Raw genomic sequence first — 16,589 nt, forward strand, 5'->3', positions numbered from 1 at the left:
GTTACCAAAATTGTTATTCCTTATTGGTTTTGTTTTGCTTAAGAAATAATTTTGTATGCATTTATTAAAATCACGATTATTATTTCATTTATACTTTTGTTTGAACATTTTATTTTTGTGAATTATTAGAACATTTTTATTTTTGTTATGTCATTCCCACGTTTACTTATAAACTCACTTTAGCTTTTATTTTTATTAAACTGATTTTAATCCCATTCCTTTCCTACATGTAAATGTGTTTGTATCATCAACATTTTCAATAACTTTAGAGGAAGAAAGTGGTATGTCTTGTCCTATATTTTATTATATATAAAAACACATATTTATGTTTATTTACTATTGTGGTATTTTTAACACATTTTCTCCATGTTTGTATTGTGGCGCACATAAATTTTAAAAAAACAGCTCATGTTGCAATTTGCCTTGAGGTCATCAGATTTCACTTTAACTTTACTAAATAAATTATTAATGCATACAATTCAATGACAAAAAAAAACTCATTTTTAAACTGCTTGAAGGTATTATAATACCATTATAATTTCCAAAATTAACAATGTTTCAAAAATCTAAAATTGAGAATTGAATGTTGCCTAGCTCTAAAATTTATTTCTGTTTTTTTTTTCATTTTACATTTTTGATTTAGCTTTGCTTATTTTAATTTGTATCTTCATTGAGATCCAGTCCCACATTGTAATTTGCCTTTGGATTTATAAATTAAGAGAATAGTTATGAATTTTAGCTTAAACTTTTACCATTACTATAATAAGAAGCTTTCAACTTTTCAATGACAAGTTTGGCAATTCTGTGTCAGTTGTTGCAGCCAATTTGGATGTAATTTAACTTTGTGGCTTATGGTCGAAGTGTAAATTAAATTTTACTGAGAGCTGGATGATGACTTAATTCACAAAAGTCCTACAGTAGGTCCTAATTTGTTCCACAAATTAAAATGTCTTTTTTTTAGTTATTTAAACTTGTTGTACATTGCAACTAACGATCAAAAACTGACTACCTCAAGGCAACCTACATATTAATGCTATTTATGTGTTTATAGTGATTTAAAATGTTTTTTAGTGGTGTTATTTGGTGTACATTGTTCATGTCAACAAAGCATGCTTAATGATGCTTTATTTTTATAGCACTAACATGCCTGTTTATTTCCTGTTATTTTTGTTTACTCGCACAAATAATAATCTGATTTCTATTGTTTAAGTAATAGTCCAATATCAATTAGTTATTGAATTAAAAAATAAATAAAACCTGGTGTTTAAAATAGGAAATTATGAATCTAATTTTGAATAACAAATTTTGTATTGCCATTTTTTGTGTATAATATAACAGCAATTAAGTTTTGTTTTGGGATGGTAGACAAAGGAGGCAAATGAACAAACATTGTTTGTTAATTCCCTGTTTTTTTCGTCTTCCATCCGGAAACAAAAACTTATGCTATTAAGCTTTGATTACAGTAATACTGATCTGTGATACCATAGGTATCCATTATGTAAGACATAGGGATGGTATAGTGTTATATTCTTTACAATGGAAAATAGCTCTAGATACATCATGTATGCCATTTATACTTCCTTGGCTAAGGTAGATAGTCTACAATACAGGTACTCTAACTATAGCATGCTTTTATTATTCTAACAATAACATAATATTATTTCTAATTAATATTCTTTGTTCCCCTGTACTTAATGACATGTTTGCAAAAGAATTGAGCTGATACATATAATTGGAATAAACATGCTTAATGTGAACCAAGCCCATAACAAAGGAACTAAATTATTTGTAATATTTTTGCCATATAATTATAAAATAATAATGCAATGTAGATTAGCGTGGTATTTATTAACACATTGTTATTTCTAATACTAATGTCTTTAATATTAACCAAGTGTTGTTTTAACTAAATTCAATAGATTTGATACTAATGGTACAGATATATGCATGATACATTTAACACTTTTGATTATTTAAATTATGTGATTATAGCACATTACACAGGGTCTTATCTATCCTCATGGTATTTAATTTATCATTGTGATAATTGTAATTAATAATCTGTTGTTTTGTATATGAATTGATTATTTGATTAACATTCAATTGATTATAATAATAATAATCTGTTTAGATAGTACACATTATTAGTTACAACACATTAATGTTGTTGTTTAAATCCAAGAAATAATTCTGACGGCAATAATACCAGAGTGCATACATATAATGTTATTTGAATAAAGTATAAATTATAGAGGAGTTCTAAAACTAACTACAATCTATACATTATCCACTAAAATAAATTGATAACTCATACACTTCAAATAAGATATAGCCATAACACCTGAACGAAATAACACCATAATAAATTAAATATGATAGTAAAAAAAAACAGCACATCATAGAGAGAAGAAACAATTGTTCATTCTAATACACATTGTTTAATTATAATGCTGTTTTTCTAGGTGATGACATATCAATGACAGGAGACCATGGAACCCTTACAGCTGATGAGATCCGAACCTTAGGGGATGACTCTATCGTACGAGATAACCGTTACCTAGAACAGGATTGGCTGGGAATGGATCCAGTAAGTTCAAATTCATATGAATTATTGAAATGATATTAAAACAAATCTTAGATCCCAGATTATCCTAGATTAATTGAAATTGAAGCCAGGTATATCATACAAATTAAAGGAACAGCCTAACAAGTTAGCTTGTTTAAGGAACGGCCTCTTATTAATGACAGACTTTCCAATTATATGCCACTTTCTGAGGTATAAATTAAGGGAAAGGTTAGGTAACCTTTAATTAAAATGTAAAGGATGAGGATGACCTGTATATTAAAGTCAGTAATTCAAATAGCTACAAAATTTGTACAAAATATGTTTTTTTCTTTGTTCAGGATATGAAGTACTATTCTGGGGCTGGATCTCTCTCAGGTCACTACCGTAAATCCTACACACCATCCCGAGCCAGTACCCTGGGCCGTAATGAAGACAGCCTGATTGGTCAAGACATTATGGAAGGAGAAGTAGTCACATCCACTTCACAACACGTAGCTCATTCTGCCGCGCCTATGTCTTTCTCAACACCAAATAATCGCAATGTGATTCTTAGCCCAGATGATGCTTGTCCTTCATTCAATGGAAGCGATGGCCGTTCTACACCTCATGTATCTAATCACAGCTCTATGCAGTCTGGGTAATTATTCATTCAGCAATCTGTAAACATATGTAGGATGTATGAAAATTGAATTATAATTTAAGATCTTATGTTAGTACTGTATGCGGTCATCATCTTCTATATATAAATTTACGTAAGGGCAAAATTCTGTAAATCGCGCGTTATTTCTAGAATGTGTACTCGATGGTATGTAAAGTTGGTCATAATCTCGGTACTGATTTTAACCACCTGATGTAACCCTGTTTACTAATTAAATTTAGTTAGATAATTAGTTATTGACAATTAAAACGAATTTAGGTTCAACCATTTGCCCCAAATAGGGGTGTTTTCCGATCGTGGTATACACTGTCTAATGGATGTCCTCATGAAAAATACCTGTACACAATAATACGAGGATACTTCGCATTTTCCTATCTCCTCCTACGATAATTGTTTTTAATAGCTGAAAACCGGTTGAACAGCTCGAGTAGAGTATCATAATGTTGAAGACAGGCCGATTTTCTTTAAAAAATACTATTTTGATAGATTTAATATACGTTTATACAAATGTATTGATTTGCGATGAATGGAACATTCCAAATTATTTGGTTTAACCATGCTTGCATACCTCCATGATTTAACACAAGTAGGTCAATTTATGGGCCCTTTGAGAATAAACATAAATAGTATTGTAAACCTATACAATACTGTAAATAGGTATTAACCACTTTTGATAGCCATTTGAATCGCAAATTTCTTATTGTGTGCGTTGGTAGGCCTACTGTTTATTATAATATAAACAAATATACTAATAAACTTTATTACTGTGAGTGTGGGTAGCCCCTACTTTTAGATTATAAACACATAATAATATAATACTTTATTACTGACAGTTGCTTCTCAACGTTTGTATTGATTAATAATTACAAAAAATATAAACGTCGTGGTGGTGTATCGTTACATGTACTTTACTATTTCAATCGACTATGACAGTGACAATTTTAACAGTTATTAAATCGGAAATGTTTTACTCTATTTAGTGTTATGTTATTTATAGGCCTATTAAAAAAAAAACCCAACCCTCAATAATGTTAGATACAAAATACAAATTGGGTTTGTTTAAATGAGTCCAAATGAAACATTTGGACTCATTTTGTGAGAAGTTTCTCTTTTGGAAGTAATTCGCACGGTGCTAATTTTGGTTGACTACATAAATACATAAATAAATGTTTTATAGTCATGCGGTACGTAGGCCTACATTTTGAAATCGCCAGTTTTTTTACGCTGAAATTACTATGTATTCGAGAACCATATGTGGGCACGACCTAGATGGTACGCGAGCGAAGCGAGCGTGCCATCTAGTCATATAAAATGATAATTAAAACTAATACCACTTTTGTTAAATGTAAGTAGTATTTTGTCAATGTATACATGTATTTTACATTAATTTTTATATGAAATAATTGCACTACAAGCCATTTTTATAGCAGTTTTATCCAATGTTTTATGTTTTAAATGAATAAACTAATCATATTATTAAGTGAACATCCAGTATTCACAATAAGTTCAAGTAATTAGTTTTATTTGCCAAAATACTGAATTAAATTTGTTTGTTTACAGTTTCTTAATCAGCTTTATGGTGGATGCCCGTGGTGGTACCTTGAGCAGCTGCCGCATGCCCGGTATGAGAGTAGTCGTACCACCAAATAAGGCAACTGGACCTACAAGAGTCACTTGTCGTCTGGTTAAACACAGCAAGCTGATAACGCCACCGCCAGTGATGGAAAGTGAAGCACTAGCTAGTCGCGTCATTGAGGTAGGCCCATCAGGGGCCCAGTTCCTCGGGTTAGTATTCCTATACTTATTTATACTATACTCCTATTTTCAAAGCAATATAAATACCTTATTATAGTATTCACCTTCATCCTAAAAATAGTTTAATTGATATTATTCATCATGTATATTGTTCTCATGTCACCAATTAAAATTAATATATTATTAATCATCACGTAGTCACAAAGTTTTTCTTTGCTTCATATTCAATGGCTCAATTTATAAGAGTTTTCTCGTAAATATTGTGTACAATACTTTCTCTTTTTAAATAATTCAACTTATGAAGAAACTTTATTGATTAATGTATACCTGTATGTCTATGTATGTCTACAAATCTCTGTAAAAGACACATGGAGGTAAACCTTTTTTATAATTGTGTTGACGCAGCGGATTGGGGAATAAACAACTGACTTATCCCCCACTGAGCGATGGAGAATCGCTCGTCAGTCGCATCCTTGAGATGGGCCCAGTGTGCGAGAAGTTCTTAGGGTATGTTTGATGGCGAGCAGCATGGACCTTCACAATTTTATATATTCTGTGGATTATGGTTCCTTGAATTTTCTTTTGATACTTTCTTTTAGTGATTTGTTTTCATTCCAGTGGTGTAAAAATGTTCTCACTAAGTAATGTGCTCACTAATCAAATGGCAATAAAATTCATTATTTTAACCATTCTCAAAATAATGAACATTTTGATAAGTTTTACCATTTCTGGTTCTTAACACTCACCCGATAGATCACATTTAAAGAAACATTTTACCATTGAAATTATCATCATTATCACAGTACTGCATTATCACATAATTTATAGATACATGATCACATCATTGAACAATTATCATTTTCACCATCACACCAAATGGTTAATTTTGTTTGTAATTAAATGGCAATAAAATACATTATTCTGACCATTCTCAAAATAATGAAAATTTTTATATGTTTTACCATTTCTGGTTCGTAACACCAACCGATAGATCACATTTAAATAAACATTTTCCCATTGAAGTTATCATTATCACAAAATTTATAGATACATGATCACACCATGGTCCTGGAGGAATTATTTAGGAATAATTCCTCCATAATCTCACTGTCACCAAATGGTTAATTTTGTACGTATTTGTCACTGTCATGTTTACATTACTGTACCATTATTGTTGAGATCATCTATTATACCAAAGTTCTGTACTATACCTTGTACTATAATCAAATAAACCCCTGATTTTATGTATTATATATTTTTATAGCATTTTTATATTGATTTTTTTTTTCAGCATGTGTTTTTGTCAATTTCCTTCACCTTGTTTTGTGTATAATTGTTTCTATGGTTTCAAATCTAATGTATTTGATTATAAAAAGTCCCTCAACAAAATATTTTTCTTTCTTTCTAGTGAATATATTTTTTTTCATTTACAAACTAATGCAACTTGTAATTTGTAATACTGTTCTTTCTTTTCCATTTTAAATCTTGTGATTTTAACTATCATGTCGTACATTAAGTGGAAGTGATCAGCACTGGGAATAATTGTTTAAGTCACAAACTTGTTCCTATTTTCTTAAAGTAGCCATCTTTGGAATGTTGTTGGAACAATTTTAATATTTTTGTTCTGTAAAAATTGTTATTCACTTTTTTGTGTTTAAATATGAATGCAAACAACACTAAATATTGTATTACTATTTTTATCATTTGTACTATTATTTTTATATAATATAATATAAATGATTGAGTTTTTTAGACAATAATGTTGTTTTGATGTTTAATAGACCAGTACTGCTGGAAGTGCCGCATTTTGCTTCGCTGAGGAACGGTGAACGCGAGATTGTTGTGTTGCGTAGCGATACCGGAGATACTTGGAAGGAACACTCTCTCAATTCTACAGAAGAAGAGGTTGCTAAGGCATTGGATGGTTACAAAGGCGATGGTATGGCAAACGCATATTTCCTTTTTGTTCTTTGTTTAGTCTACCTAATCTGTACCAACCACATGATAATAAGATAAGATAAATCTTTATTGTCATGACCACAACAAGGCGAACATGAAATTTGTTTTCCTTGATGCTTAAATTACACACACAATACAGAAAAATATAACACTTAACAAAGTTAACAATGGTCTTTAAGTTTTCATTACACAAGTTAGCTTCAATAATTATTTTAAAATTAATTTTTGTTTTCTTCTGCAGACAACAACATTGGTAATGAAAGAGTGTGCCGCATTTTGACAAAGGATTTCCCACAATACTTTGCCATCATTTCAAGAATTCACCAAGAGACCAATTCGATCGGAACAAACGGTGGTGAATTGAAATCTGCAGTTGAACCAAACGTCACCGCAAGCTTCCCTATGGGTACACTTACTAAGAAAATTAAAGTTGGTCTACAGGTAATAAATTGCATTTTCTTATTAAAAAGAAAACCCTAAAATAAAGGTAGTTGATCCAAATGTATTTATTCCAATTTCAATCACACTAATTTGGAATCATCAACTGAAGGTGTCCTTTTAGCCTTCTCCCCAGAAAAATACAAATACATATTTGAACCTGTGCAAAAATACTTGTTGACTGCAAGCTTTTAGACTTTTAACCTTTCACCTTTGTTTACAGGTTCAACCAGTTCCACATGAGGTCGTAAAGAAGGTACTAGGTAACCGTGTTATGGTTAGTCCTATAGTGACCATTGAACCAAGACGCCGCAAATTCCACAAGCCAATCACTGTCACAATTCCTGTGCCTACCGCTTACAACCAAGGCATGATCAATGGCTATGGAAGTGATTCTCCAACTCTCCGTCTATTGTGCAGTATCACAGGTATAGAAATTACAACTTTTGCAGTGAGGATACCTGTCTACAAGCCTACAGCTCTGTCTACACTATCAAACTAGTGATATGCCCAAATATGACAGTGATATGTTGTCATCGTCTCCATATATGGACAAATCACATTTTGTTGTCACATAAAATTTGGTAATTGTAGACAGAGCTTAAGAAATAATGTCCCTTGTACCCTGAATAGACCCTTCAAATAGGAGTTAGTCAAAGTGTTTAAACGTAAAATACATTTTTTTTCTTTATTGTCCCCTAAATACGGGTGTTTTATTGTGTTAACATTTTGCTAAATTCTCCATTGCACCTATGAATCATAATGTTTTTCATCCAGATGGCACATTAAGAATGTAAATTTTTATTCCAGGTGGTACAGCACCTGCCCAATGGGAAGACATTACAGGTTCCACACCTCTTTCATTCTCACAAGACTGCTGCGTGTCATTCACAACCACAGTATCAGCCAGGTTAGTGTTCCAAATTATTTACACAACACACATTTTTTGATAATTGAGTAGCTATAAATGCATGTGGATGCTAATAAAAGAATAATTTAAATCACTATATTTAAGTATTACTATTTGGTGACTTTAAGATTGTGTTTATGTAGAGTATATATAGAACGATAATTAATGATGGTTAATGATATTTTTTTATCTTAGATTCTGGTTAATGGATTGCAAAGAGATCGATCAGGCAAGCACCTTTTCAAGAGAGTTGTATCAAGAACTTCGATCTGTCCCGTTCTTGAGTCGCTTTGCTATCTTCGCAAAGACCCACGACCCCATAGAATCACGTGTACGAGTTTTCTGTTCAACAGACGACAGAATCGACAGAGGACATTTTGAAAATCAAGAACACTTCACAGAAGTAGCAAGAAGCAAAGAAGTGGAGGTTAGTGTTAATACCGCTTTGTATGATTGAAGAATAATTACTAATTATATTTGATAGTGTGATGGCAACATATTAAAAGTAATATTATAAGTGTACTGTTTTTTCACCTATTTCATTTCATATATTTTGTCTCAAATAGATACATATAAGCAGAATATATCAAAGACATGAATAGTGAACTTAATTACTATATCAGGTCTCCAAATGCACTTGTTGAAGAATATTAAGAATAAAAAAATTTGCAACTGTATACACATTGAAAAATCAATCAATTTCAACATTGTTTTTTCAGATCTTGGAAGGCCGTCCAGTTTACATTGAACTGGCTGGTAACCTCTTATCTGTACAGAAGTCAGGTGACCAACTTAGCATGCCCTTCCTCGCTTTCCAAGACAACCGATTGACATTCTTCGTCCGTGTACGAGATCAATCCCAAGAAGCGTGCGGCCGTCTTTCTTTCATGCGAGAACCTAAAGTTACAAAAGGAATGCCACCACAAAAAGCTGTGTGCAACCTGAACGTAACGATGCCAGAATATGTTAAGGTAAGGAATGTTTAAATCTTATATATTTGCATAATACTTAATATAAAAAAATATTATGATTATCTAAATTAACATTCATTACATTTATTTGAGTTAAATTATTCATAACTAATATTGTGATTGTTAATTATTTATATTGTTTTATTAAACTAAAGAATAATTTAACAGAAATACTGAAACTTTTTCAGATTTTTTTTCATTTAGTTCCAATTACATGCACTATTTTTTAAGTATAAAATGGCACAGAATATATTATTTATTTGACACTTAATATGGATAAAATATACATTTTTGTATACAAATTTATCATCATTCACAAACATTGCTTTATGCTCACAATGAGGGCGTACTTCATCTGCGAATTCTATGCTTACAAGTAGTGATACACATAGATGCTGCTAGTACATATTCTTCGCACATTTTTACTTTTGACTGTTTATCAGAAATACTTTATTTAGACCCTCTTTTGTTTGATTGTTTCTATACTAAAGATGTTATATTTACTCTTTATTTAATAAATTGCACTAACTTTTTGAGGTTTTATAAGTTCCTGTTGTCTTATGAAAATTGGTAGCTTTTGCTTTGCGACGACCTATGACTTTTGACCTACACATATTGTGTCATCGTGTCAACATGATCCTCGAATCCACAACATCTGCGTCGAGGAATGGAGTGAGAAAGTGTCCCCACATGCGCATATTAATTAATAGCAAAGCAAAAGCATCCTAAACAAAATTTTCATTGATATGACCTATGACCTCAAAGGGTTAAAGGAAAAACTTGGGATTGTCAAAATCTATTCTTTTTCTATTGCTAATATTATAACAAAGTTATTTATCTTTCTAATTAATTGTGAACTATTTCTTCTTAACCTTTGCATCCTTCTGACTATTGAAGGTCAAAAAAGAAAGTGAATCAGATTCTGAATACAGTGAGGACGAAGAGGTTTGTGTACTTAATGTCAGAGGTCACACTCAGACTATGAATGATCTGTTTTTCTGTGTGTTTATGTACAGTTTTGATTTCAATTTATGTTGCCTAAAATTCCACATCTGTTGCATGGATTTTTCATGATGTGAATATGTTTGAAATGTTCTTCTTTTTTTTGTTTGAAGTAAATATTGTTAACTGATTAAAGTTCAGTGAACTTTCTGTTAGTGACTAGTTAATAATGAATAATTGTTTATGGCACCTATTTTTCTTATTTTTATGTATAAATAAAGATATACATACACCATACCATACAAATGTCTACACTGAGTAAATACAGTGTTCCATGTAGGGATATAAATCGTTACAGAAAAATAAACGTAGATGATAGCATAGGAGGAATAATTGTTCAGTGTAGTAGTTTCTTTTTTTTGCTTTTGTAAATACATAGGCTTATACATTTCCACAAGTGTGATGTGCTTATATAGCTAGTTACTATATTGCACATCACTAGTATCCACAAGTTATTTAAATATATTGTTGAAATTTTACTTCCCCATTTCCTGTGTCTTAATCCACTTTGCATGCATCTGCACAGTTTTAACGATCCAACAAATTTTATATTTCCCTATTTTCCCCGTTTTTTTTGCTTTCCCTATGTTTAATATTTGTTGATTACTTTATTACTTGTCAATTTGTAAAACACGATGATAAATACAAATGTTATTGTTAAGAGATACACCGGATGATTTATATTATATTGGATGTTTAAGGCCTATAATAACCCAACGAAACTTTCCATCCAAACATCCTGGTGCTCTGATGATAATTCAATAATGCTGGTAGCAGCAGCGGTGGTGGTTTTAGCAAGGATGGTGGTTGGTGAAATCGTTACCTAATTATTACCTTATTTCTTTCAAATTTGTTTCTAAAATTAGTTAGTTAAATGTATTTTTTAATATATTTTAGTATTTTATTTGTCTGCGTAGTGTTATCTTGGAAACTAACCCGAGTTTTTTAATCATTTTCTTTGCCGTTCCATTAACACAGGAATACAGAATGGAGAAGGGCGAGGTAACCTACTTTTAATTTTAACACTTTTTGGTTTTGTCTTTATGTTTTGTATTTATTTTATGTTATGAACTAACTGTTTAACAAATAATATTACAATTGTTTAAATATGTAAATATTTTACACAATTTGTTAATGGTATATTTTGCAAATATATTAAGAATAATTTTGGAAATTTCACTAGCTAAATACACATAAAATAAGTAAACATAATGTGAGCACAGTTTATAGCAGATAGTTAAAATAGTCATGCACAATAAATAATTTTTCAACATGCAGCTAATAGTGTGAAAAACTAATAATTAAATCCGTAAACTGTTTAAATGAAATCTCTTATTTATGTAAAGTCTCTATTTGTTTGTTACATCACATTGTACTCTCTGAAAATCAGTTTTAAATATTATTTTCGAAGATTATGATTATTATATATTTCATTTACATTTGTATTCTAATTAGTGCTTGAAATCATATTTTATGTTAAAAATTAATGTTTTTATTTTGCGCACCATTCCAATGATCACAAAGTATTCAACGGTCTTTTCAAATTTTTCCTCTCCAAACTCCTTACAGAGGGAGCTATTCGAAGAGGTAACTGTTTGCTGCAACGTTAATTTAGTATGCAGTGTGTGTATTTATGTGTTCACCCCAAAGTTCTTAGTTTTACAAAGATTTGCATTTACCATTTGTCTTGTAACTTCAACGGCAACCGCAGCTTGTGTATACCTTGTCCATATATGAACCTACTCTCAAAGACAGCCTTGTTGTAGATGACTTTATTTTGATTGGAATTTGGAGAAATATCTGCTTATTGTAAATTAAAAGACACTCTCTGTTTCTACACTGTTATCAGTTAACGTTAGATGTCTCAAATTGCTTTTATGTTTCTGAATGTTGTAAAAACTAACCTTTCAACCTTATGCTTATTGACAAACCATGTTTGTTGTTTTAGCAGTTCTATTTTTTGTGTTTCAATTTTTGTAAACAAAAATGACACATGATTTCATTTATAAGTAAAATTTACACAATTTTATTTCTATTTAGTTTATGTAATTTTTGTATAGTCCGAGGATTCAGCATAACTCTAACCAGCTTAAACCAAACCTTTTTTTTAATTTAACTATTATTTATTTACTATATTACTCATCTTAGAATTCCTAGAGAGTGTCTCATTGGAATGGCTGTAACAACTTCATTATTATTTTTTGTCGCTTATATTTAGGATGTTGTATGTATTTATAGATTTATAATTCCACATTACTGCGAAATTATATAGTTTTGTTTTATTCCATTATTCTTTGCATCCAGCTTGTTATAATGCCATTATATTCCATGTCATTGAGGACTTGCATGATGATCATTCATGTCTGGTGTATCTTATTTCTTGTATAGACTTTTCTCTCTAGTATAATATCTCTTTTCTTTGCTATTCTGCTTAACAGAAGGAACGATTAGGAGTTTTATCCCAGGTACGATATTATGTTTATTAATTTGTAGTAATTCAGAAAAAGTTAATCTAGTTTTATTGTTTTCATGTGTATTTCTTGAATTAAATTAATTCAATATAATTAATTAGCTCCCCTCAAGTAAAGGATTAATGCTGATATATATGATCCTCTTTTTTCATTAAGGATTTAGCTTTTTTATTATTTATGTTTTAGTTTTTTAGGCTAGTTAGGGACATAGGGGGACACAACTAATCAAGCTCTTTTGAGTTTTTATGTGTTTCCTTTTCATCTTTTTTATGTTCTCATATATTGTTGTTGTATATTTTCATGATAGAGGATGAATAAAGAATATTTGAATTTGAATTTGAAACATTTTTACAAAGACTTGTTAGGAATTTATGCAATTTTTTGCTAGGATGAGAATATTATTACTGTATATAAAACAGACTTTATATTTAGTAATTTTTATTTGTGTAAATAAACAGCGAAACATTTATACTATCACTCAAGTGGATGAGAGTGATGAGTTTCTCAATCAGGTAAAACATGAAATACATGTGGTTCAGTTTGGTAGCTTTGTGACAGTAAACCACAGTGTTGCAAGCAAAACATACTTTTACAACCCACCCTATACTTTTGGAATGAGTTTATACCTAGTTCTTGCTCTAACCAGTTTTTTTTAAAGTTATTTTCTTTTTTTGAAACATAAACAGACAATTATTTCTACAAAATTTACTAATCAAATAATATTTATTGTACTATATTCTATATACGGTATATTATAATTATTTCAGTATGGTAATATTTTATTACAGTATAATCTTAATATTTTTAATATAATTGTAATAATATTATTGCATATTTTTCAATCACTACTGATAATTAAATTCATAAAATCATTTTCATTAATGTGCTGCAGCAATATTTATTTTCACTCAATTTCAATTATGGTTGATAGTTAATACAATATCAATTTATTTTACATATTACTGACTTTTATATAAAAAAAAACAATAATAATAATGATTATTGATGTTTATTTATTTGTAATCGGAAACATAACAAACAAAATTACTAATCAATTTGTTGTGTTGTGCTATAATACTTGCTTATTATCTTTGTGTCAATGTGTGCGCTTCTGTCCAGTAAAAAAAAATCACCTGTTTATAATGCAACAAACAAAATCAAAAGATTTAGCATTACTGTACCAGATTTATTTTGCACTTCTTGTTTTACATTTTACTTAGTACAGTATAACCTCTCATTTTGAAAATTAAGGGGACACCTCGTGCAACAAATAAAGAAAACACTAGCACAGCATCCAACCACTGCCTATTGAGGTGACATCCCTATTATGTATTTGGTCCTGAAGGTGTCCCCTTAATAGAGCTTTTACTGTATTTGTATAAGATTATTAGTAGTTTCCTTCCCCACTTGAAAAAAAATAAAAATGTGCAGGATTAAAATATGATCGTTTGGTCTGTAAACACGTAAATGATTTTGCATGAAAGTTACTCCTGTTTGTTTGGTTTGGGTGTATATACCACACGATGGCTACTTAATTAACTAACTGGAAGTACCATATATGACCGAGTATAATTCCGTGCCCAAATGTAATCCCACCCCTTAATTTTAGGCTTATTCCAGACACTTTGTTAAATCCATTATTAATGCAATAGAGTATATAACCCTCTAATTTTTGGCAAAATTACACAGTATTACCAATTATTATGTTCAGTATTCAAATTTATGCAAAAACCAAATTTAGCTTAAACTGTTTCAGAAACCTCTATGAGGCTATCTTTATGTCATCCTGAACTGATCGTAATATACAATAGTTTGTTTTGAATGTTATAATATGAAATGTTTTTTTTTTTTAGGATGCTAGTGCTCAAAATCTTAACTTTGCTTCAATAACAGTAAGGAAAAAGTATACATTTTTACAAGACCCTGTCATGAGTAAGTTATTATTTTATTTCTATATATCACAAATTAGTTACTCTAAACATTAATTGGTTGTCGACAAAGTACAATTGTCACAAATATTAGAAATTGTATCATCATCATCATCCGCTATTCGTCTTGGATAGACATTGCGTACGCTAATCGTTTCCATGACTCTCTTTCTTTGCGATCGAAATTGTACTTGAAAAGGTGTTAAATTATTTCTTGCAATTACAGGTCCTACAAGTGCACATATGAGGGCTGAACTTCGACTCATGGACATTGCACGACAAATTGGAACAGATTGGCAAAGACTTGGTAGAGAACTTAAAATATTAGAAAAAGACCTGCATACTATTGAAAATGAGAACGATGTCATTTCTGAACAGGCATTTGTTATGCTTCATACATGGTCAGAAAAAGCAGGACCAGATGCAACAAGTAAGATAGTCTTATTATGGTGTTTCCTATTCCTAGAATCCTTAGTATTAGGAGACAACTTCAGAACACCTTCCTTGATAGGGGGCTCCCCTGAATTGTGGTTGGCCTTTACCGGTAATTATTTACATATTTTTCTTTCTTTTTCGATCAATTGTCCCCTAAATAGTGTTGTCCCAAATAAGGGGTTCTACTTTATAGAAATATTCTAATAGCCTTCAGGCCTAACAATCTTCGGGCGTTTTCTCAGAGAATAATAATTGCTTCAGTTCTATTATATTGTATTATCTGAAAACCTTTACTAAGGGCCTGTTTCCCACTGATTGATAACCACCACCGATTTCTTGACAGCAGAAATTTGATAAAATAATATGTTAAATGGTATTGGTTGAACCAGTTATCTGCAGCACAAAGTTATGTGACACTGACAGTGGTATTATTAATTAATTATTATTAATGTGATTGAAACTATTTTATTTTAGGTGAGCGATTAGAAGCTGCATTGCAAGCCATCGGCCATGGTGAAATTGCTGAGGAATGCTTAGGAGATCTTCTATCACTTGATGTAACAATTGAACAAGAGGAAGAAAAGGAAAAGAGTTCCCCTGGGGAAGAAGTGGAAACAAGTGAGTTCAATTCAAATTATTTGCCTTTATCAAACTGCCAAGTTTGCCATTCTGCAATTTATATCCAGTTGTGCTGAACAAATAATTGCCGGTCATTGGAGATTCGTGTTAACCTTCTTAAAAGGAAAATGAAAATAAAAAATTTCTACCATCTCACTTATTTATTAAACCTCTTCCTAATTAGCCTTTTGGTTTTAACTTTTTCTTATTCTGATGAAGAGTGCATTTGCATCAGAAATTCTTTAATCTGAAAATGTTTTTGTTATCATTTCAGGTAACTTTGAAATGGAAAACAACATTGGACATGACGACATGCCTGGGGTAAATGAACACCCCCTTACACCTACCTTCAATTAAGATTCTAAATCTGATTGTGTTGAGTTTTCTAGTCTTGCATGTTGTCAAGTTCTTCATGTAAAAATCATTTTAAAGAAAACAAAAAATGTTTTTGTTGTGTTTAAAATACAGCTAATGTGAATTTATTGTTTTGTAACTTGTTTCGTGATTTGTCAGTTGATGCCGAGATAACGTCCAAATTCCTTCATGCTAATGAACCTTAAATTAATAAAAAATAATTAGCATGCTGTGTGGTCAGAAATGTGTGGTATGCAGATATTGTAGTGTGACGAGCAGGTTTGTTGAATGTTTTGATGCAGAAGATTGTGTGCTAGAGAAAATCGAATGAAAGGGCGAATACCAGCATAACCTCCCTCCCACTGTCCTCTTCTATACCCTCTCAATACAAATCATTATTAAGAAAGTCTGATAGTTAATACATTTTTTTTTCTCCATATTTTTTACACTAATTTCATAATTGAATTGTTTACACTTTTATTTTATTAACAAATCTCTTACAATTTTGCACTTCTAAACAGCTA

At 30.7% G+C, this 16,589-nt stretch overlaps 1 protein-coding gene across 32 annotated transcripts in view; it reads left to right on the forward strand.

Moving 5' to 3' along the window:
- LOC140052368 (uncharacterized) overlaps positions 1 to 16,589 on the forward strand; it is a 116,685-nt gene that overhangs the window by 68,750 nt on the left and 31,346 nt on the right. For 20 of the 32 annotated variants that reach the window (XM_072097916.1, XM_072097919.1, XM_072097936.1 and 17 more), the window contains 20 exons: positions 270 to 281; positions 2,463 to 2,587; positions 2,905 to 3,203; positions 4,785 to 5,009; positions 5,385 to 5,486; positions 6,761 to 6,918; positions 7,180 to 7,379; positions 7,600 to 7,804; positions 8,187 to 8,286; positions 8,482 to 8,713; positions 9,006 to 9,257; positions 10,155 to 10,202; positions 11,238 to 11,261; positions 11,829 to 11,846; positions 12,698 to 12,724; positions 13,189 to 13,242; positions 14,584 to 14,662; positions 14,885 to 15,088; positions 15,568 to 15,711; positions 15,986 to 16,032. In XM_072097916.1, the coding sequence (XP_071954017.1) occupies positions 270 to 281; positions 2,463 to 2,587; positions 2,905 to 3,203; positions 4,785 to 5,009; positions 5,385 to 5,486; positions 6,761 to 6,918; positions 7,180 to 7,379; positions 7,600 to 7,804; positions 8,187 to 8,286; positions 8,482 to 8,713; positions 9,006 to 9,257; positions 10,155 to 10,202; positions 11,238 to 11,261; positions 11,829 to 11,846; positions 12,698 to 12,724; positions 13,189 to 13,242; positions 14,584 to 14,662; positions 14,885 to 15,088; positions 15,568 to 15,711; positions 15,986 to 16,032 (2,555 nt within the window). The remainder of the gene's footprint in view (positions 1 to 269; positions 282 to 2,462; positions 2,588 to 2,904; positions 3,204 to 4,784; positions 5,010 to 5,384; positions 5,487 to 6,760; positions 6,919 to 7,179; positions 7,380 to 7,599; positions 7,805 to 8,186; positions 8,287 to 8,481; positions 8,714 to 9,005; positions 9,258 to 10,154; positions 10,203 to 11,237; positions 11,262 to 11,828; positions 11,847 to 12,697; positions 12,725 to 13,188; positions 13,243 to 14,583; positions 14,663 to 14,884; positions 15,089 to 15,567; positions 15,712 to 15,985; positions 16,033 to 16,589) is intronic. The other 12 variants (XM_072097926.1, XM_072097944.1, XM_072097920.1 and 9 more) reach the window with 11 other exon arrangements.

This window comes from Antedon mediterranea, chromosome 6, assembly GCF_964355755.1.
Source record: "Antedon mediterranea chromosome 6, ecAntMedi1.1, whole genome shotgun sequence".
Lineage (NCBI taxonomy): Eukaryota > Metazoa > Echinodermata > Crinoidea > Comatulida > Antedonidae > Antedon > Antedon mediterranea.